A 22,249-nucleotide genomic window follows, 5' to 3' on the forward strand; every position below is an offset into this window, starting at 1 on the left:
ACAGTTTCCTCAGGCAGAAACTGATGAGAGTTGAGCAGCCAAGGATTGAACATGAATATTCTCCCAATATTAATATTAAGAGTATTAAGAATGGGAGAACTAAGGAAAGAAGAGTTTGGAGAACAGGGTAATATAATGTGCAACCTAGGAAGGAAAGTAGTGTAAGAATGGGGTGCTTGCTGGTCACAGCTGTCAAGGAAGAGTCAAGAAAAGTTGGCCTTTTAAAAAACTATTGGATTTGGAGCCTAAGAGTTCATTGGTGACCTTCAGGTGTGATATTTCAGTGTAGAAAGATGGAACCTTGATTTATATGGATTAAATTGTATGTGATGAGGAAATGTTGTTTTAAACACTTGTTCAAGATGCTTGACAGTAAAAAGAAAGTGTTCTAGAGAGTGGAGATCAAGCAGTTTATTTTCTCAGTAGGGAGAGAGCTCTGCATATTGGAAGAAGAGAATGGATTAGTAACACTGATTTGAGATATTGGAGAAAGGATAATTGAATGAGGGTAGAAGGGAGATGGTATCAAGACAAAAGTAGGTCAAGAAACCATTTTTTCCCTTTTTTTGGTCCTACTGTCTGATTGACTGTTCACCAATCCTATAGCAAAAGCCAGTGAATGAATGGGTAAAGGCAAGTGTTTAGACACAGTCTCACTTTGTCACCCACGCTGCAGTGCAGTGGCATGATCTTAGCTCACTACAACCTCTGCCTCCTGGTTTCAGAAGCAATTCTCCTGCCTCAGCCTCCCTAGTAGCTGGGACTGCAGGTGGATGCCACTACACCTAGCTAATTTTTGTATTTTTAGTAGAGATGGGGTTTAACCATGATGGCCAGGCTGGTCTCGAACTCCTGACCTCAAGTGATCCTCCCACCTTGACCTCCCAGAGTGCTGAGATTACAAACATGGCCATGCCCTGCTGAGTTTCCTTCCATTTTACTTCATGTATCACACTGCTGCCGGATTAATCTTCCTAAAGCGTAGTTTCAGTTCCATTACTTTCTTGACCCAAGACCTTCATGGTTGCAAGTTCATTAAAAGGTCTCCACAGTAGGATTCCAGCTACTTCTGTAGCTGTATCTCCCACTCTTCTCTTAAGTATACCCTGAATTACAACCAAACTGTGTTATTCATTTCCCTAAATATACTCTCCCTTCTCTTATTGTTGTGTTCTTGTTTTCCATCTTCCAGGTATTTCTTCCCCTTTCCCTTTCACCACCTAATCTCTACCAGTGTTAAAATTCTTTTCTACCAGTAAGATCCATCTCATACACCATTTATTTTATGAAGCCTTTTCAGTATTACATAGTTGGGGATATAGTATTTGCTCCTTTCTTTCACAATCCTCAAAGCACTTTGTACTTCTTTTTCTGCCATGTATCGTATTGTACTTGCCTTACCTGCTCCCCTCAACCCCAGTAGCAAGTTCCATAAGAGATTAGGCATCTCTTGTAATCCTAGCATAGGTCACTTTTATTTTTATTTTTGCAATTTTAGAAAAAGTATTATTTTAATTGACACATAATTGTACATTATTATGGGGGTACAGTGTGATATTTTCATATACCTATACAATGTAATGATCATATTAGCATATTATTCACCTTAAACATTTATCATTTCTTTGTGTTGGGAACATTCAAAGTGCCTCTCTTCTAGCTGTTTGAAAATATACAGTAAATTGTTTTTTAGTCACTCTACAGTGCCACAGAACACTAGAACTTGTTCCTTCTATTTAGCTGTAAATAGGTTAACCAGCCTCTTCCATCCCCCTTGCCTCTCCTACCCTTCCCAACCGCTAGTAATCACTATTCTACTCTTAACTTCTATGAGATCAACTTTTTAGCTCACATTTATGAGTGAGGATATGCAGCATTTATCTTTCTGTATCTGACTTATTTCACCATAATGTCCTTCCGGGGCTTATCTATGTTAGTGTAGGTCTTCCTTCATAGCATCTGCTCAGTGCATTTGTTGACTCAAACTTGTACATATGAGGAAAAACATTTCAGAATAACCATTGTATTTTTGTTATTTCAGGCTCGATCGCCTTTTTATTTTACTGGATACTGGCACTACTCCTGTAACAAGAAAAGCTGCTGCACAGCAACTTGGAGAAGTGGTGAAGCTTCATCCCCATGAACTCAATAATCTCCTGTCTAAAGTAAGAACTTCTTTTTTCTTTTAGTATAGTACAATTGTAGAGACTTATTCATGGATAAGAACACAAAAATAAAGGTAAACATCATCTTAATTTTTAAACATTTTTGCTATTTCTTTTTTTCCCCCCTGGTCACAAGACTTAAACTTTTTTTTTTTTTTTTTTTTTTTTTAAATCAAGTTTAGTAGTTTAAGGGATTTGAGTATAGATCCTTTTGCCTGTGGCACAAAATTGAATCTGTCCCAGTTTGGTAATGAACTAAGTTGTTTATCTGGTTTGTTAGTGGTCTAACTTGTTCTTAATGACTAATAATTATATTATAGTTGGTAGTCTTTGAATGGATGAGTACTCATGGGCAATGATTGAAATACATGAGAAGTTGGAGTCTTATTACATTCTTAGTTATCAGCTGTTTGAAAATGGAGGCTTTCTGCTTTGGTGGATCAGTGTTTTCATAATCCTAGTCCATTTTCTTCCCTTAAGCAACTGCTGTATTTTTACTGAACTCTGTATGCTTATTGAAGTGTACCTGTATCGTAACAAGTGGCAAATTCTATACATTTAATTTCCTGACATGTAAAGCAGGAGTGCTTTGTGTAGGAGTAGGGGAGTTGGGGAGGTAGATACAGGGTAGTGTAGGGGAGCAATATGTTTGCCCAGATATTGGGAGCTCCAGGATCTCTCTCTCCTTTCAGTTTGACCCCTTTTTTCGTTCTCATCTGTCCATCTCTGTTGTGTATGAGTGGGAGTTCCAAGCCCTTTTCAACATACACACATCTGCACTATGTGGTTGCTACCAGAAGGACTAACAGTGACTTTCTTTCCAACATAATTCCCACTTACATATTATCCGAACTTTCTAACTAGGATGTAGATGGAGAGACAGTGATTTGATACCTACAGGCTCCATGTTCTTAGAATGAAGAAGGATGCATGTTAGGCAGTATTCGTGTGTAAGGTGGAGACGGAGAGAGGCAACATATTTCTTCTCCTCAGCCCAAGAGAAGAAATGGAGGACTGAATGACCTGAAACTATGAAACAATGAACAGGCCCCATCTGTGCTGAACTGAGAAAAGTTTTCCAGCCTTCCAAGTGAGTTCTGGTCTTCTTCACTCAGACCTCAGCATATTGGCTACCATCAAATCATTCCCAAAGAGGCAGAGTTTGTCTTTAGCACTGTCTCACCGTCTTTCCTCTTTTCTTGGCCATCAATGTTTTCCTTTTGCCCGTTGGTTTTGTTTCTTTCTCTTTTCTTTTCTTTTTTTTTTTTGAGACGTCTCACTCTGTTGCCTGGCTGGAGTGCAGTGGCGCCATCTCGGCTCACCGCAACCTCTACCTCCCAGGTTCAAGCGATTCTCCTGCCTTAGCCTCCCAAGTAGCTGGGACTATAGGCGCGCACCACCATGCCCAGCTAATTTTTCTATTTTTAGTAGAGACGGGGTTTTTCCATGTTGGCCAGGATGGTCTTGATCTCTTGACCTCGTGATCCTCCTGCCTTGGCTTCCCAAAGTGCTGGGATTACAGGCGTGAGCCACTGCACCCAGCCGGTTTTGTTTCTTAAACAGCTTTATTGAAATATAATTTACATCTGTAAGTTTCAATTTAGTGGTATTTAGTATATTAACATTGTGTACAGCAGCCATCACCATACTGTAATTTTAAAACATTTTATCACCACAAAAAGAAGCCTCATACCTACTAGCAGTCACTCTTCAATACTCCTGCACTCGTGCCTGACAACCACTAAACTAATTTTGTAGGAATATTTGCCTATCCTGAACATTTCATATAAAATGAATTGTAGTCTATTGTGATTGATTTCTTTTGCTCAAAGTAATGTTTTTATATTGTAGCATGTATATTCATTTTCATTGCCAAATAATATTCCATTGTGTGAACATACATGTGTACATCTTACTGATTTTTCGGATGATGAATATTTGGGTTGTTTTCACTTTTTGGCTGCTGTATTATGAAAAATGCTGCTATGAAAATTTGTGTATAAAATTTTGGAGGTTTTTCCCCATTCTCCAGAGTATATATATACCTGGGAGTAGAATTACTGTACCATATGGTAACTTTATGTGGAACTGCTAAACTATTTTCCAAAATGGTCCCATCATTTACATTTTCAACAGTAGTGTATGAGAACTTAGATTTCTCCACATCCTTGTCGATATTTCTTAACTGACTTTTTGATTATAGCCATCCTACTGAATATGAAGTGGTTTGAATTTGCATTTCCCTGATGACTAATGATATCAGGCATATGTATTTATTATTCATTTGTATGTCTTCACTTGATCTTAGCCAAAAAGCAGAGAAGCAATACATTTGTATATCTTCTTTGGAGAAATGTTTACCTAGATCCCTTGCCCATTTAAAAATTGGGTTATTTGTCGTTTTATGATGGGTTGTGAAAGTTCTTCGTATAGTTCTTCATATACAAGGTATCCAAACTATACAAAGGTGTATTATTAGGAAATAGATATTTGATTTGGAAATACACTCTTCTGTGAGCTTTCTACTTTCTTGAACATCACTTCTGCTTTTGGTGTCGTATCTAAGAAACCTTTGCCTAATCCAAAGTGACAAAGATTTACCCCTAAGTTCTCCTCTAAGAGTTTTATAGTTTTGGCTCTTACTTTTGGGTTCTGTGGTCAGTTTTTTAGTTAATTTTTGTATATGTTATGAACTAGGTATTCAACATCATTCTTTTTTTTTTTTTTTTTTTTTTTTTTGAGATGGAGTCTCACTCTGTCCCCAGGCTGGAGTGCAGTGGCGCAATCTCAGCTCACTGCAAGCTCCGCCTCCTGAGTTCATGTCATTCTCTTGCCTCAGCCTCCCGAGTAGCTGCAACTATAGGCGCCCACCACCACGCCCAGCTAATTTTTTGTATTTTTATAGAGACGGGGTTTCACCGTGTTAGCCAGGATGGTCTCGATCTCCTGACCTCGTGATCCACCCACCTCGGCCTCCCAAAGTGCTGGGATTATAGGCGTGAGCCACCACGGCCGGCCAACATCATTCTTACACATGTGGCTTTCCAGTTATTCCACCACCATTTGTTGAAAAGACTGTTATTTCTCCATTGAATTGTCTCAACGTCTTTGTTGAAAATCAGTTGACCATAGACACAGGTTATTTATTAATTCTTAATTCTGTTCCATTGATTTGTATGTCTGTCATTTTGCCAGTACCACACTGTCTTGATTACTGTTGCTTTGTAGAAAGTTTTGAAGTCAAGAAGTGTGTGTTGCCAAGTGTGGTGGTACATGTCCATAGGCACAGCTACTCAAGAGACTGAGACAGGAGAATTGCTTGAGGCCAGGAATTTGAGGCTCCAGTGTGCTATGATTGCACCTGTGACTAAGACACTGCATTTCAGTCTGGGTACCATAGAGACTCTGTCTCTAAAAAATAAAAATAAAAGAAGTGTGAGTCTACTTTTTTTTTTTTTCAAGATCGTTTTGGTAATTCTGAGTCCCTTGCATTTGCATATACATTTTAGGATCAGCTTGTCCATTTCTGCAAAAAAACAAAACAAAACAAACAAACAAAAAGCTGGGATTTTAATAGGAATTGTGTTGAATCTCTTCATTAATTTATTGTATATTACTGTTGTAACAATCTTAAGTCTTTGAATCCATGAACACAAGGTGTCTTTATTTATATCTTTAATTTCTTCAACAATATTTTTAGTGTTTTATAGCTTTCATTGTACAAGTCATACACTGCTTCTGTTAAATTGATTCTTATTTTCTACATTCTGATGCTACCGTAAATGGGATGGTTTCTTAATTTCATTTTCAGATTGTTTAATGTGTGAAAATACAATTGATTTTGTGTATTGATCTTATATCTTACAACCATACTGAACTTGAGTATTTGTAACTTTCAATTCTTTGTATTAAGTAATGGGACTTAATGAATAATATGTACTTTGCTTTTTAGTATGTTAAATGGCTGTCATTTTTAAAATGCACTTAAACATTCTTTAATTACAAGTTTCTTTTTTTTTTTTTACAGAGATTTGCTCTTGTTGTCCAGGTTGGAGTGCAGTGGCACCATCTTGGCTCACTGCAACCTCTGCCTTCCAGGTTCAAGTGAGTCTCCTGCCTCAGCCTCCCAAGTAGCTGGGATGACAGGCGCGTGCCACCATGCCTGGCTAATTTTGTATTTTTTGTAGAGATGGAGTTTCACCATGTTGGCCAAGCTGGTCTTGAACTCCTGACCTCAGGTGATCTGCCCACCTCGGTCTCCCAAAGTGCTTGGATTATAGGCATGAGCCACTGTGCCTGGCCACAGGTTTCTTAAATCCCCTATTTAAGGTGATAGTGATTTTTATGTGAATGATAGAATCTTGTAAATTAATTTAATAATTTCTAAGGTGTTTTATATGTATTTGGATGGCTGCCAAATTATACATTAATAACAAGTAAATTTGTATTTCTCTGTTCTGGCTACCTTGCACAAACAATATTTTTGTATACATAACTTGTATTTTATAATTTTTAAGGTGTTGATATATTTAAGGAGTGCAAATTGGGATACCCGGATCGCAGCAGGACAAGCTGTTGAAGCTATAGTGAAAAATGTACCTGAGTGGAATCCAGTGCCAAGAACCAGACAAGGTGCTCTTAAGTGGAGAAAGTAGTTTTAAGTAAAAACCTAACTGTAGAATTAATTATAATATGCATTTTATATTTTAATAATTTCAATTTTAAAGTCTTAATTTCCATGGTTTTAGGTACAGCTTTGTCAGGAAATGATACTGAATAAGGTGATTTTTCACCACATTGAAAAAAAAAATACTGGATATAGAAAATGTTGTTGTATGCATTTTAAGTTACACATTCTACAGTATGCTTGATTTACAAAGGTTATTACTTCCCTTCAAGTAATTGACATTCTAAAAAAAGAAGTTAAATCAGTACAGTGTAAATATTTGAAAGTCTATTTTTTTCTTGTTGCTGAGAGAATAGTATAGGGTAGTTATTTTCTACATTTAAGCACAATTATATATAGATATTTGGAGTGTTAAGTCTTGTTTTTTATGTGCCCTTTTTTAGATTTCTTGTAGTGGGAAAAAATGTGTTCTGATTGCCTGCAGTGATATTTAAAAACAAATTACGTGCTTCTGAAAAGCTGGAAAGTTGCACATTTTAATTAAATCAAAATTTAATGGTACAACTAGATTCATTTTCAACTATTTTATTTTATTTTATTTTTTTGAGACGGAGTCTCACTGTGGCACCCAGGCTGGAGTGCAGTGATGCAGTCTTGGCTCACTGCAGCCTCCGCCTCCTGGGTTCAAGCGATTCTCGTGCCTTAGCCTCCCAAGTAACTGGGATTACAGGTCCATGCCCAGCTCATTTTGTATTTTTAGTAGAGATGGGGTTTTGCTTTGTTGGCCAGGCTGGGGTGGGGGTTTGAATTCCTGGCCTCAAGTGATCTGCCCACCTCAGCCTCCCAAAGTGCTGGGATTACAGGCATGAGCCACTGTGCCCGGCCTCAACTCACTTTAATAACATCACTTTTATCATAAGTCTTAACTTGCCTAAAACAGTTGGTTTATATTTCCTGATACCTGTTATTTTGAGTTATTTTGTTAATTTGTCTTCTCTCATTAAATGAAATGTGTGACTAGAGAAGTTGTAACTTGTTTTAGAAAAGAGCCTTTTCCTTTTCAGCTTGTTATCCCCACTTAGTTTGGTACATAAAGGTGGTACAACTTAGTTCCATTTTTAAAAGACTTAATTTTTTTAAAAAACTAGCATTACACTAGCATTAAATTTTTAACTAGCTGTAAAATTTTTAGTAAGTGAATTTGCTTATCATCACTAGAAAACTTAAAATACTAATAGAAATTCATTTTAAGTTAAGCAGTTATACTTTAGTTAACAGATGAGTTTCATGCAGATGCCAGCTAAACAAACTATTAAGTCAATGAGTTATTATATTTTAACATTTATAACATATAGCTTTTTGAGGAAGGAATACAGAACATTTTATAGATGTTTTTAGACCTCACATGTATATATGGTTTTGGCAACTTACCAGGAGATTCTTATTTGCCCAGAGTATGGGAACTGAGTCCTGCTGAGTGCATAGTTGCTTCGTGGCTCAGCATATTCCTCAGGTATGGGGAGGGATGATTCTTATTAGCCTTATTCATGAATACATTCTGTGAATATTTTTATCTTCTAACTGAGCTATAATAAACTCATTCTGTTACCTTGGTATTTTTAAATTCTTACAGTAAGTGGAGACAGCATGGTATTTAACATATACATTTTAACATGGGAATGCATTTCTTTATATACATAACATTTTGCTTTTGTGGTTGGACACAGTTACACATATACTCACTAAAATCTGATGGTTGGTGAAAGAAGAACCACCAGTTTATTCATAGATAACTAAGAACTGATCATAAACCCACAGTAGCTTTTCTACTTCCTCCACTTTTACTTTTCTCAAAATATTACTGTCTGGGTACAATGGCTCACGCCTGTAAATTCCAGCACTTTGGGAAGTTGAGGCAGGAGGATTGCTTGAGCCCCAGAGTTTGAGACCAGCCTGGGGCAAGATGGTGAGACCCTTGTCTCTACAAAAATAAAAATCACTTAGCTAGGCATAGCTGTGTGCACCTGGAGTCCCAGCTACTCTGGAGGCTGAGACAGAAGGATTCCTTGATCCCAGGAGTTTGAGGATATAGTGAGCTGTGATTGTGCCACTACATTCCGGCCTGGGCAACAGAGCAAGACCTTGCTTCTTAAAAAAACAAAAGCGTGTGTGTGTGTGTGTTGTGTGTGTGTGTATAACTGATGCAACTGTGTGTGTGTGTGTGTGTGTGTGTGTGTGTGTGTGTGTGTGTGTATAACTGATGCAACCCAAGTAATGATATGCTGTTTTCTTTCATTCCACACTTTGGCTATATGGTCAAATTAATATTTTTAAACCTCATGTAGAACCTACTTCCGAAAGTTCTATGGAAGATTCACCTACTACAGAGCGATTGAATTTTGACAGATTTGATATATGTAGATTGTTACAACATGGTGCATCACTCCTGGGATCTGCTGGTGCCGAATTTGAAGTCCAAGATGAAAAATCAGGTCTGTAGTGGTTCTGTAGAAGAAAGTCTAAAATTTGTTTTTTCAAATGAATTTGTCACTTCATATGCTGTTCATTAGTTACACACAAACTAACATGTCATGAAATGTAAATTAACTGAAGTTTGCAGGTGGAGGGGATGCTATGAATTTGAAGGTAACCCAGCTGTATTTGGTTTAAAGCTACAGTATGAGTATTTTTCCTTCCTTAAGTGAATATGTGCATCATTGGTTGATACATATTAATATTTCAGCAACAATTGTATTAGGTAATATAGAAATTATAAAGTGTTACCCAAGAGCCCCAGTTTAATATATTATAAAATCAGGATTAGTACAGATTATGGTAATGCTTTCCCAATTCTGGAAATTTGAGAGATTGATTGTTTTGTTTTTATCACATATTTCTGGTATTAATTGGGTTTACTCATGCTGGTGTCCAAAGCAAAAACTAAGAGTGAAAAATAAGACTTGGATAGATATTCATGCCTGTAATCCCAGCACTTTGGGAGGCCGAGGTGGGCGGATCACCTGAGGTCAGGAGTTCGAGAGCAGCCTGGCCAACATGGCGGAACACCGGCTCTACTAAAAATACAAAAATTAGCCAGGCGTGGTGTCAAGTGCCTGTAATCCCAGCTACCCGCGAGGCTGAGGCTGGAGAATTGCTTGAATTTAGGAGGCAGAAGTTGCAGTGAGCCGACATCACGCCACTGCACTCCAGCCTGGGCAACAGAGGTTGACTCTGTCTCAAAAAAAGAAGAAAAAAAGACTTGGACGGGTATTGTCCTAATATTTTTAAACTTACAGAATCTATCTGAATATAAAATAAATGTGTTAGCCATTCAAGATAATGGCCTGGAGTGGGGAAAAAACCTTGATGTTTTAAGTGGATTTTTGCAAGTAAATAAGTTGCCTTTTTGACTAAAAAACAAAACAGAATAAAACTCTGTTCTGTTGCTAATTAACCGTCATTTAGAACCTTATTAATATATTCACTTTTTTTATCATAAAAAATTGTCAAATTCTCATTTCATCTTGTTTAGTATGGTTTCTATTAAAAGATCTAGTTATTTTTGCAGAGAATTAAGAGGATAATTTGCTTAAGTTTTGGAAAAGCAGTTTTTCTAATAATGGAGGTAAAAGTCTTCAAAAACTTTTCATTTATATCACTAAACAGTAAGTTTACTGACTTTACTAGTGTACTCATGGACATTATCAGAGATAAAAATTGTATATGTTTTGGTTTTGCCGTATTCTGATTTCATAGATCTATAAAGAAGTGTAGGTAATTGTATTTAAAAGAAAAGCCCGGCTCAGCATGGTGGCTCACACCTGTAATCCCAGCACTTTGGGAGGATGAGGCAGGTGGATCCCCTGAAATCGGGAGTTCGAGACCAGCCTGGCCAACATGGTGAAACCCTGTCTGTACTAAAAATATGAAAATTAGCTGGGTGTGGAGGCGGGTGCCTGTAATCCCAGCTACTCTGGAGGCTGAGACAGGAGAATGGCTTGAACCTGGGAGGCGGAGGTTGCAGTGAGTGAGATCATGCCATTGCACTCCAGCCTGGGTGACAAGAGTGAAACTCCATCTCAAAAAAAGAGAAAAGTCCTATAGGTGATTCTGATATGTAACCAGGATTGGGAACTGCAGTTTCTTGGGAACTCAGTTTTCTCGTGCTACTAAGTCAGAGCTTGCTGAACAGTGCTTGTTTAAAACCCTGTAGTTAGGTTTTCTTTAAATGTTGATCTGTGTTTGTCCCCTCCTATGTATTAGTGACACCATATATGATTAGTATACATACTGGTCTGGGTTTCCTTTGTAGCTTATTTCCCCCAATAGGACTTCCTCTGGAATGAGAGGACCAATTTTTGGCTCTGTGTAAGTGTATTGGGGTTGTGATCAAGCAGTCTTTTGGATGCCTAATGTTTTTCCCTACTTGGTAGAGCAGTCTTTAAAAAAATTTTCGGCCGGGCGCGGTGGCTCAAGCCTGTAATCCCAGCACTTTGGGAGGCCGAGACGGGTGGATCACAAGGTCAGGAGATTGAGACCATCCTGCCTAACCCAGTGAAACCCTGTCTCCACTAAAAAATACAAAAAACTAGCCGGGCGAGGTGGCAGGCGCCTAAACCCGGGAGGTGGAGCTTGCAGTGAGCTGAGATCCGGTCACTGCCCTCCAGCCTGGGCGACAGAGCGAGACTCCGTCTCAAAAAAAAAAAAAAAAATTTCAAGCAACTTTATTGAGATATAATTTATACATTATATAATTCGTCATTTAAAGTGTACAATTCAGTGGTTTTTAGTATACTCACAGGTATGTGTAGCCATCACCACAGTCAATTTTAGAACATTTTCGTCACTTTAAGAAGAAACCCCATATCCTAAGCTATCACCCTTTTATCCTCCTACTTCCTTCCCTCCTCTTCTTAGCAACCCCAAGTCTACTTTTGGTCTCTTTAGATTTGCTTATTCTCAACATTTTGTATTTGGTCACATACCACATAACAGCATTTAAGTCAGCAACAGACTAAGACTGTATATACAGTGGTGGTCCCATAAAAGTATATTACTGCATTTTTACTGTACGTTTCTATGTTTAGATATATGAATACTTACCATTGTGTTACAGTTGCCTGTAGTATTTAGTAACATGCTATACAGGTTTGTAGCCTAGCAGCAACAGGCTATACCATACAGCGTATCTGTGTAGTAGGCTCTACGTTCTAGGTTTGTGTAAGTACACTGTGATGTTGACAACCACAAAATCACTGAATGACGCGTTTCTTGGAATGTACTCATCATTAAATGGCATGTGGCTGGTAAATGGAATCATACAATATGTGGTCTTTTGTGAGTGGCTTTTTTTACCTAAGAGAATATTTTCAAGGTTCATCTATGTGATAGAGTATATCAGTACTTTTTTTTCTTTTCTAAATGTTATTACTCTTAAGGGATATATTAGGTTTTTTAAATTGTGGTAAAATATATATAATAAAAAATTTACCATCCTTAACCATTTTTAAGTTTAGTAATGTTAAGTATAGTCACATTGTTGTGCAGCCAGTCTTCAGAAGTCTTCATCATGCAAAACTGAAACTATACCTATTAAACGTCAAATCCCCATTTCCCCCTTTCCCCAGCCCCTGGCAGCCATTATTCTTTCTATCCCCATGAATTTGACTACTCTAGATTCCTCACGTAAGTGAATCATACAGTGTTTGTCTTTTTGTGATGGGCTTATTTCACTTAACATGATGTCCTCAAGGTTCATCTGTGTTGTAGTATAGGACAGAATTTCCTTTTGTTTAAGGCTGAATAATAGTCAATTGTATGTATATAGATTTTGTTTATCCTTTCATTCACCAGTGGACGCAGGCTTATTCCACATTTTGACTGTTGTGAATAATGCTACTGTGAACATGGATGTACAAATATCTGTTTGAGTTACTGCTTTCAGTTCTTTGGGGTATATACCCAGAAGTAAATTGCTGGATCAGATGGTCATTCTATTTTTAATTTTTTGAGGAGCTGCCATTCAGTTTTCCCTAACAGCTACATCATTTTACATTTCTACCAATAGTACACAAGGGTTCCAGTTTCTCCACATCCTTGCCAACTCTTGTTATTTTCTGTTTTTTGATAGTTGCCATCCTAATGGATATGATGTGGTAGTATTTCATTTTATGGCCAAATAATATTCCATTGTATGAATACCACAGTTTGTAAAGCTTTTCATTAGTTGATGGACATTTGGGTTGTTTCTACCTTTTATCTGTTTTGAAAAATACTGCTGGGAGGCTGAGGTGGGCGATCACCTGAGGTCAGGAGTTCGAGACCAGACTGACCAACATGGAGAAACCCCATTTCTACTAAAAATACAAAAATTAGCAGGGCATGGTGACGCATGCCTGTAATCCCAGCTACTTGGGAGGCTGAGGCAGGAGAATCACTTGAACCGGGGAGGCAGAGGTTGCCGTGACCTGAGATCATGCCATTGCACTTCAGCCTGGGCAACAAGAGTGAAACTCCATCTAAAAAAAGAAAGAAAAATACTGCTATAAAAATTCATGTACAGCTTTCTGTGTGGACATATGCTTTAATTTCCCTCAGGTAGATACCTAGGAGTGGAATTACTGGCTCATATGGTAACTGTATTTTACCGTTTGAGAAACTGCCAGAGTTTTCCAAAGTAGCTCTGCTATTTTACATTCGATTTCTCAACATCTTTTCCTGACACTTGTTATTATCGGACATTTTGATTATAGCCATACTAATGGTGTGAAGTGATATCTCATTGTGATTTTGATTTGCATTTCCCTGTTGTCCAGTAACATTGAACTTCATTTCGTGTATTGACCATTCGTATACCTTCTTTAGAGAAATGTCAATTCTTATAACTTGCACGTTTTTCGTTAGGTTGTTTGCCCTTTTATTATGAGTTGTAAGAGTATATGTTCTTAATACAAGCTTCTTAACAGATACGTTATTTACACGTTTTCTTTTTCTTTCTTTCTTTCTTTTTTTTTTTTTGAGACGGAGTCTCACTCCATCACCCAGGTGGAGTGCGGTGGTGCGATCTCTGCTCACTGCAACCTCCACCTCCTGAGTTCAACTGATTCTCCTGCCTCGGCTCCTTCCCACAGTAGCTGGGATTACTGGCGCCTGCCCCCACACCCAGCTAATGTATTTATTATTAGTAGAGATGGGATTTCACAGTGTTGGCCAGGCTGGTCTCTAATTCCTGACCTCAGGTAATCCACCAGCCTTGGCTTCCCAAAGTGCTGGGATTATAGGCGTGAGCCATCACGCCCAGTCTAATGTACACATATTTTCTACTGCTCTATTGGTTATCTTTTCATTTCCTCTGTGGTATCCTTTGAAATATAAAAGTTTTTAATTTTTATGAAGTCCATTTTTTTTGTATTTTTTTTGTTTCTCAAGTTTTTGGTATTATATATAAGAAACTTGCCAAATTCAAGCTCATTTACCTCTCTTTTCTTTTCTTTTTTTTTTTTTTGAGACAGAGTCTCGCTCTGTTGCCCAGGCTGGAGTGCAGTGGCCGGATCTCGGCTCACTGCAAGCTCCATCTCCCGGGTTTACGCCATTCTCCTGCCTCAGCCTCCCGAGTAGCTGGGACTACAGGCGCCGGCCACCTCGCCCGGCTAGTTTTTTGTATTTTTTAGTAGAGATGGGGTTTCGCCATGTTAGCCAGGATGTTCTCGATCTCCTGACCTCGTGATCCACCCGTCTCGGCCTCCCAAAGTGCTAGGATTACAGGCTTGAGCCACCGTGCCTGGCCAACCTCTCTTTTCTTCTGAGAGTTTTATAGCTTTAGTTTTTAGTTCTTTTATTAATTTTGAGGTTTTTTTGTATATGTTTTGAGGTTAAGGGTCCAGCTTCATTCTTTTAAATGTGGCTATCCTGTTGTCTCAACACTATTTGTAGAAAATACTGTTCTGTTTCCCATTGAATTGCTCTGGAACCCTTGTCAAAAATCAGTTGACTATTGACACATAGGTTTATTTCAGGACTCTTAATTCTATTCCATTAATGTCTATTCTTATGCGAGTACCACATTGTCTTAATTATTGTTGCATTGTAGTAAGTTTTGAAATCAGGATATATGAGCCTCCAACTTTGTTCCTGTGTTTCAAGATTGTTTTGGTTATTCTGAGTCTCTTGCATTTCCATATGAATTTTAGGACCAGTCTGTCAATGTTTGCAAAAAAAAAAAAAAAAAAAAAGCCAGGTGGGATTTTGATAGCTATTGTGTTGAATCTGTATATACATTTGGGAAATATTAGTGTTTTAACAATATTTACTCTTATGATGCATGAACATTTTCATTTGGTTTTAAATTTTTTTTCATTTTATACTTTACAGAATACAAGTTGTTTTCGTAAATAGAATTGTTTTCTTGATTTCATATTTGGGCTTTTTTTTCCTTGTATCTTTTTTTCTCTTTGTTCTTTAGATTGGGTACTTTGTATTGCTTTATCTTTTTTTTATTATTATACTTTAAGTTCTAGGGTACATGTGCACAACGTGCAGGTTTGTCACATATGTATACATGTGCCGTGTTGGTTTGCTGCACCCATTAACTCGTCATTTATATTAGGTATATCTCCTAATGCTATCCCTCCCCCATACTCCCACCCCACGACAGGCCCCAGTGTATGATGTTCCTCGCCCTGTGTCCAAGTGTTCTCATTGTTCAGTTCCCACCTGTGAGTGAGAACAGCATTGCTTTAAGTTCGCTTGCATTTTGTCCTGTTATCTTCCATTAAGCTGTTAAGTCTATCCAGTGGTTTAAAAGAATTTTTTTTTCAGATACTGTATTTTTTAGTTTTAGAACTATTTATTTATTTATTTAGAGACAGGATCTAACTCTGTTGCCCAGGCTGGAGTTCAGTGATATGATCATAGCTCACTGCACCCTTGAACTCCTGGGCTTAAGCAATCCTCCCATCTTGCTAGGACCACAGGCATGTGCCACCAAGCCTGGCTAAGTTTTTATTTTTTTTTCTGTAGAGATAAGGGTCTTGCTGTGTTACCCAGGCTGGTCTCAAATTCCTGGCCTCAAGCGATTCTCCCACCTCAGCCTCCCAAAGTGCTGAGATTACAGGTGTGAGCCACTATGCCTGCCCCAGACCTTCTTTTTTATTTAAAAAAAAAAAAAAAGTTGTGTTGGCATATTTTGCACATTATTTAATTCACCCTTTTAAAGTGTACAATTCTATATATTTTTTAAATTTTTTGTATAGATGGGATTTTGCCATGTTGCCCAGGCTGGTCTTGAACTCCTAGGCCAAAGTGATCCTCCTGCCTTGGCCTCCCCGACTGTTGGGATTACAGATGTGAGCCACTGTATCCAGCCTGGTTCTTTTTTATAGTTTCTCATTCTCTACCAAGGTATCCTCTGTCTTTTATTCATTGTGACAGTATCTTCTTTTACATTGAGCATTCTTATGTTAGTTTCTTACAAATCTTGCATTCTGGCCAGGTGCAGTAACTCAGGCCTGTAATCCCAGCACTTTGGGAGGCCGAAGTGAAAGGATGTCTTGAGCCCAGGAGTTTGAGACCAGCCTGGGCAATCTAGAGAAACCCCACCTCCACAAAAAATAAAAAATTAGCTGGTGTAGTGGTGCATGCCTGTGTTCCCAGCTACTCAGGAGGCTGAGGTGGGAGAATTGCCTGAGTCTGGGAGGATAAGGCTCCAGTGAGCTGTGATCATGCTACTGCACTCCAGCCTGAGCAGCAGAGCAAGACCGTGTCTCAAAAAACAACAGAAATCCTAAAACCTTTTAATTCTAACATCTGAGACATCTCAGAGTTGGTCCCTATTGTCTTTCTTTTGAAAATGGATTACATTTTCTTTTCTTTGCTTTTGTTTAATTTTGTCAGTTATTCTGCACATTAGGAACGTTACGTGGTGTGGACTAGATTCTGTTATGTTCTTCCAAAGATTGTTTTGCTTGTTTTTGCTTGCTTATTTTAGCAGACATTTAATTTGATGGAACTCAAAATTTCAAAGTCATTCTTCTTTGCTGTGGGCAATAGCTCAAATGTCAATTTTAGCTTTTTAGATCTTAGCTTTAGCTGCATTGTTTGGAGTTTGCTCTGTACATGCATAGTTCAGGGGTCAGCCAGAGATTTGGGCTGAGTTTACAGATAATTTTGGCCTTCGTCTCTCTGGTTCTCTCTTTTTGAGGGTTTTCCCTTTCTAACTTCCTGGGATTGCAATGGCCCCTAACTCTCTTCTCATGCTTCAAGCCAAGCCAGAAAGACTGTGGGTTTTGGCCAGGTGCAGTGGCTCACGCTTGTAATCCCAGCACTTTGGTAGGCCAAGGCAGGAGGACTGCTTGAGGCCAGGAGTTCAAAACCAGCCTGGGCAAACATAGTAAACCCCATCTCTAAAATTAAAAATTTAAAAAAAAAATTAGCCAGGAATGGTGACACATGCATATAGTACTAGCTACTCAGAAGGCTGAGGCAGGAGGACTTCTTAAGTCCAGGAGTTTGAGGCTGCAGTGAGCTATGATTGTACCTACTGCCTGGGTATCAGAGTGAGAGACCTTGTCCTTAGTTGGGGGAAAAAAAAGAAGACTAGGTTTTCAATTCAAATTTTAGCTGCCACACATTTCGTGGACTGCCTCTATCTTCAGGCTAAATGTTACAAAAAGGGAAAACTTTTTTTTTGTAGCTTTTAGCTTTTGTAGCTTTTAGCTGTTAGTGCTATTCCCATCTTTTTAAGTACTGACAGTTCCCCTAAGTAAATGCTTTTTTTTTTTTTCTTAGTGCCTTTAGGTAGTTTGTTTTTTCTGTTTTGGCCAGAGTTTGTTAGGTGCAGAGGGTTAGTCCAATAGGAACTAACTCAGCCATTATTAGAAGCAGATTGTTATTGTTTTTAAAATATCAAATTTTTTTCAATAAGGTATAACTCTCTTTTACAGCTTAGCTGTTTTAAGGGGAAATTTTTATTTTTAAATGTCCTTTGGTATGTCCTGTTTTGTCTGTTTTGCACCGAAGGATTGAGGGTTTTACTTGAGACACTTAAAAACCTGTCTACTTTTATTCCCTTATCGTTATTATTTGGGATATTAGGGCTGTATCAGCTCAGAATACATAAAGGCTACACTTGGAGTAAGCATTTGTTTGTTGAGCCCTTTTACCATTGAACAAAATCTAGATATTGGTTTGTTTTTTGTTTGTTTGTTTGTTTGTTTGTTTTGCCCAGTGAGAGCTTCCATAGGAGGTACAGGTGTAGCTATAAAATAAAATTGATTTGTTTCCATAGAGATGATTTTTTTTTTTTTTTTTGAGACATGGTCTCACTGTGTTTCCCAGGCTGGACTGCAGTGTTTTGATCACAGCTCACTGCAGCCTTGACCTCCTGGGCTGAGCAAGCCTCCCGCTTCAGTCCCTGGAGTAGCTGGGACTACAGGCGTGCACCATCATGCCCTGCTAATTATTTTTTATAGAGATGGGGCCTCCCTACATTGTCCAGACTGGTCTCAAACTCCTGGGCTCAAGTGATCCCACCTTGGCCACCCAAAGTGCTGGGATTACAGGTGTGAGCCACTGCACCTGGCCCAGGAATGAATCTTACTATTTTATATATATTTGCTAATTGACAGTTGGGGAATGGGGGAATCTCAGTGAGAACTCCCAGAATGTTTTGTTAACTAGAACACTATTTTCCAATGTGATTAGGTAACAGAGTTTATGAGATGTTCAGAGATGATCGTGAATGAATATGGTTGGTTTTATTGGCAGAAGGGATGTTTTAATAGTGTGTTTATTTTGATGGAGTTCAATGTGCACATATTAGAAAATTTCTTAACTGATTTGGAGAAAACGTGTTTCTTTTCTGTTGAAAGGTGAAGTGGATCCTAAAGAGAGGATAGCACGCCAACGAAAATTATTACAGAAGAAACTTGGCCTTAATATGGGAGAAGCAATTGGAATGAGTACTGAAGAACTTTTCAATGATGAGGATTTGGATTATACCCCAACTTCAGCAGCCTTTGTAAACAAACAACCTGTAGGTAAAACGTTTGGTTATTTGATTGCAAGTAATAATACAAAGGGTTTGCTTCATTTTGCTCATGTAATTATAGTTTAAGAAAATGTTATACTTAGCTCTGTTCATTGCTGCTTAGTGCCACCATGATTTAGCATCTTTTTAAACTGGATTTCTGATGACAGATTCTATAGAGTCAGAAGCTCAACCTACCTCCCAGACACTGGACTGTTAAGTTGTATTAGACCTTTTAGGAACTACTGGTATTGAAAGATTCTAATTGCTCCAATTGCTCTTTTTTTGGTATGTTCTTTGATGGAGGGAAAAGTAATTTTTTGGGGGAGAGAGAGATAGTAAGGGCTATCATAGTCAGATATGATAGTAGAAGTGTTTAGTGTTATGATTTATTCTTTTTAAGTGAGAAATATGACAAGACTTGCAAACAACCAAAAAAGGGTATATAATATGAAGTAAAAGGAAGTTTTTTGCCAACAGGACACAAACATTTCCATGTCCCGTAGACAACCATTTTCAAGTTACTTGTGCATCATTTCTGAAACTTCTGTGTACAAGTGCGTGTGTGTGTATGTGTGTGTGTGTGTGTGTGTGTGTATGTATTACTTTTAAGCCATGTTTGCCTTTTCTCACTTCATACAGCTTAAGGTATCAGTGTATTCAGATTGACCACATTCTTCTTGGACAGCTTCATGGTGCTGTTTTGTTTTGTGTCTGTACCATAATTTCACTGATTTCTTCCTCCTCCTCTGTTCCAGTTCCCAGTGGATACATTTGTGCTGCTTAACTTTTTTTATGCCACAGACTCTTGAAGCGCTAGTAAAAGCTGTGGTTCTCTCTTCAGAAAAATGCACATACAATGTGATATTACATCGCAAGGGGTTCTGTACTATTTTACCTGACCCCCAGTGTTCTTTTAGGGGTCCACGGGCTGCATTAAAAATTCCTGCTTTGCAGTTATGAATCTCCTATCTTGTCATTCCCTTGTTCATTTCCTTTGCTTCAGTGGAGATTGGTTCTATTTGCCTTTATACGAATGGCAACTTAAACCATTAGAATTTGTAAAGTGTATTTTTTAGGGTTGGGGCGGTGTGTGATGATGAATAACTTTCGCAGACAAGGGGGAAAAGGGCAGATACTAGGAGAGAAAAAAGAGAGAGTATGAAGAGGCCGAAATACAGCAACACCCTGAAAGGAACAGAAGGAAATGGGGTAGAAAGGAAAGTGTAAGATGTAACTAGAAGATAAAGAGGAAAATAGAATAAAATAATGGAGAATAAAAATGCAATAACGTGATCACAGTATGAGTAATTGAACATGGTGTAATAAAATGAATGAGCAGGTGTATTAGAAAGTGGGCTATTCACATCAGATTAATTGGGTGTGGGATAGGCAACACCAATTTGGGATTTGCAAAATCCAGGTTTATGTATCATGGACCTTTGGGGGAAGTTGCTTAAGGTTCATCGTTGCCATAAGTCATTACAGCTGCATTGCTTGTATATGTGCCCATAGTTCTTTATCAAGACTGCAGCAGAACATCCACACCAGTGACCTTAACTGGTTGCGGAAGTATAAATTTCAGTTGAATCTTATGGGTAGGCACAGAAGGGATTTTTAGGCTTGAGCTTAAAAATCTAACACACAGACTTTATAGTGTCTTCTATGAATGGAAAAGAGCAAAAAGAGTTAGGCGGTAAGTAGTTAAGAGGAAAGGGGCATATGAGCTAAGCTGAACAATAGCATGCTGGACCAATCACTTAAGGCTATAATTTACTTATTTATTTATTTCAGCAGATGGTGATGATCAGTTTCTTTTCTTGACATTTATTCTCATAACTTTTTGGTGATATTATTTTTATTTTGAAGTCTTACCTCTTCAAAGCCTTCTCTGTGGGTTAGGATCATACATTTGTACCTCATAATGTAGCATAAAAAAAGTTAAGAAGCATTATGTGTATCTGTTGGGAGTTGGAATAATAGAGAAGAGGGAGGAAAAGACTGAAATTATGGTACATACAACAGAAGAGTGTGAGTCTGTCAAAAAAGAATGTGATCGATGTATATACACTGAAATTTATAGACTTAGTCGTCTTCTGAGGCTGAGACTATAGGTATTTAAGTTCAAAAGTTCCAACTCAGCATTCTTTTATTCTTTTAGACTCTTCAGGCAGCTGAATTGATTGACTCAGAGTTTCGAGCAGGAATGAGCAATAGACAAAGGAACAAAGCTAAAAGAATGGCCAAGTTATTTGCAAAACAGAGATCCAGGGATGCAGTGGAAACTAATGAGAAGAGGTAGTAATCTTTTTTTGCTTATTCACTTAAAACAAGAGGGCTGTGTGGCTTTAATCTGTGTCTGCTTGATTTATAGAAACATTCTGCTGACATATTTAGCTGAGGAGTACTGTTTGGATTCTCTTACTCAATTGTCAGAGAGTATTTATTGTTACTGGGAACTGAGACCACTTCCCCAGAAAAATCCACATGTACAGACTTTTTTCCTACTAATTACCAGTTTTGAATGAGGGCTGAGGATCTCCAAAGGGAAGAGCATTCCAGGCAGAAAAAACAAGTTTAAATGCCTTAAATGGAGTATTCAAGAAACAAATAGAAGGGCAGTATGGCTTTCTGTACTGGGATGAGTGCACGCAGAGAGTGATAGAGAATGAAGTCAGAGAGGTGTCTAAGGACCACAAGTTAAGAATACTCCCTTAGTAAAGTGGGAGGTATTGTCACGATATTACCTCACCTGTTCCTTAAGCTGGGGCTATGCTAAACAGCCAATGATAATCTAGGTTAGTTTATGTAGTCCTGTTGAAGAAAAGAACTCTGTGGGTAAAGTCACTGTCCTCTGTTTCTTCATGAGTTGCTAAAAGTGATCATCTTTGCATGGCTTGGAGCAGCATTTCTCAAAGAGTGGTTCAAAACTATTTCCTTCAGGTGCTCTTTGAGGAGCTTGTAAAAAAAATGCTGTTTTTTTTTTTTTTTTTTTTTGGTTTTAGTTTTTTGAGGTACAGTCTCACTCTGTCGCCCAGGCTGGAGTGCAGTGGCACGATCGTAACGCACTGCAGCCTCAAACTCCCAGGCTCAAGCAGTCCTCCTGCCTCAGCCTCCCAAGTAACTGGGACTACAGGTGTGCACCACTATGCGTGACTAATTTTTAATTTTTTTGTAGACATAGGGTCTCCCTGTGTTGCCTAGGCTGGTCTCTAACTCCTTGGCTCAAGTGGTCCTCCTTCCTTGGCCTTCCAAAGTGTTGAGATTATAGGCTTTGAGCCATCACACCTGGCCAATAATATATATTCTTGGATCCCACTCAGATCTGTTAAATACGAATCTTTAGTGGTGCTCAGGAAATGTTTGCATAAATGCTGAATTAATAAAAAGCCTCGGAAAATAGGATTTGCAGATGACAGAACTTTTTGTTAT

General features: G+C 38.3%; 1 protein-coding gene and 1 long non-coding RNA gene across 13 annotated transcripts in view; both read left to right on the top strand.

The window, feature by feature from the left end:
- The window catches only part of BTAF1 (B-TFIID TATA-box binding protein associated factor 1), a 105,743-nt gene that overhangs the window by 9,648 nt on the left and 73,846 nt on the right, over nt 1-22,249 (top strand). For 8 of the 12 annotated variants that reach the window (XM_077946765.1, XM_015147685.3, XM_077946770.1 and 5 more), the window contains 5 exons: nt 2,042-2,165; nt 6,683-6,797; nt 9,138-9,284; nt 18,660-18,823; nt 20,979-21,115. Coding sequence is in view for 4 of the 12 variants with exons in the window: in XM_015147682.3 (XP_015003168.3) it covers nt 2,042-2,165; nt 6,683-6,797; nt 9,138-9,284; nt 18,660-18,823; nt 20,979-21,115 (687 nt within the window). In the remaining 8 variants the exon portion in view is untranslated. Of the gene's footprint in view, nt 1-2,041; nt 2,166-3,158; nt 3,256-6,682; nt 6,798-9,137; nt 9,285-18,659; nt 18,824-20,978; nt 21,116-21,837; nt 21,954-22,249 lie in introns of all 12 variants that reach the window. The other 4 variants (XM_028826656.2, XM_077946771.1, XM_077946767.1 and 1 more) reach the window with 4 other exon arrangements.
- LOC144331187 (uncharacterized) lies at nt 3,159-5,727 on the top strand. The gene is made up of 2 exons (XR_013398148.1): nt 3,159-3,467; nt 4,943-5,727. It is a non-coding gene; the product is annotated as an uncharacterized LOC144331187 (long non-coding RNA).

The sequence above is a fragment of the Macaca mulatta genome, chromosome 9, assembly GCF_049350105.2.
Source record: "Macaca mulatta isolate MMU2019108-1 chromosome 9, T2T-MMU8v2.0, whole genome shotgun sequence".
Lineage (NCBI taxonomy): Eukaryota > Metazoa > Chordata > Mammalia > Primates > Cercopithecidae > Macaca > Macaca mulatta.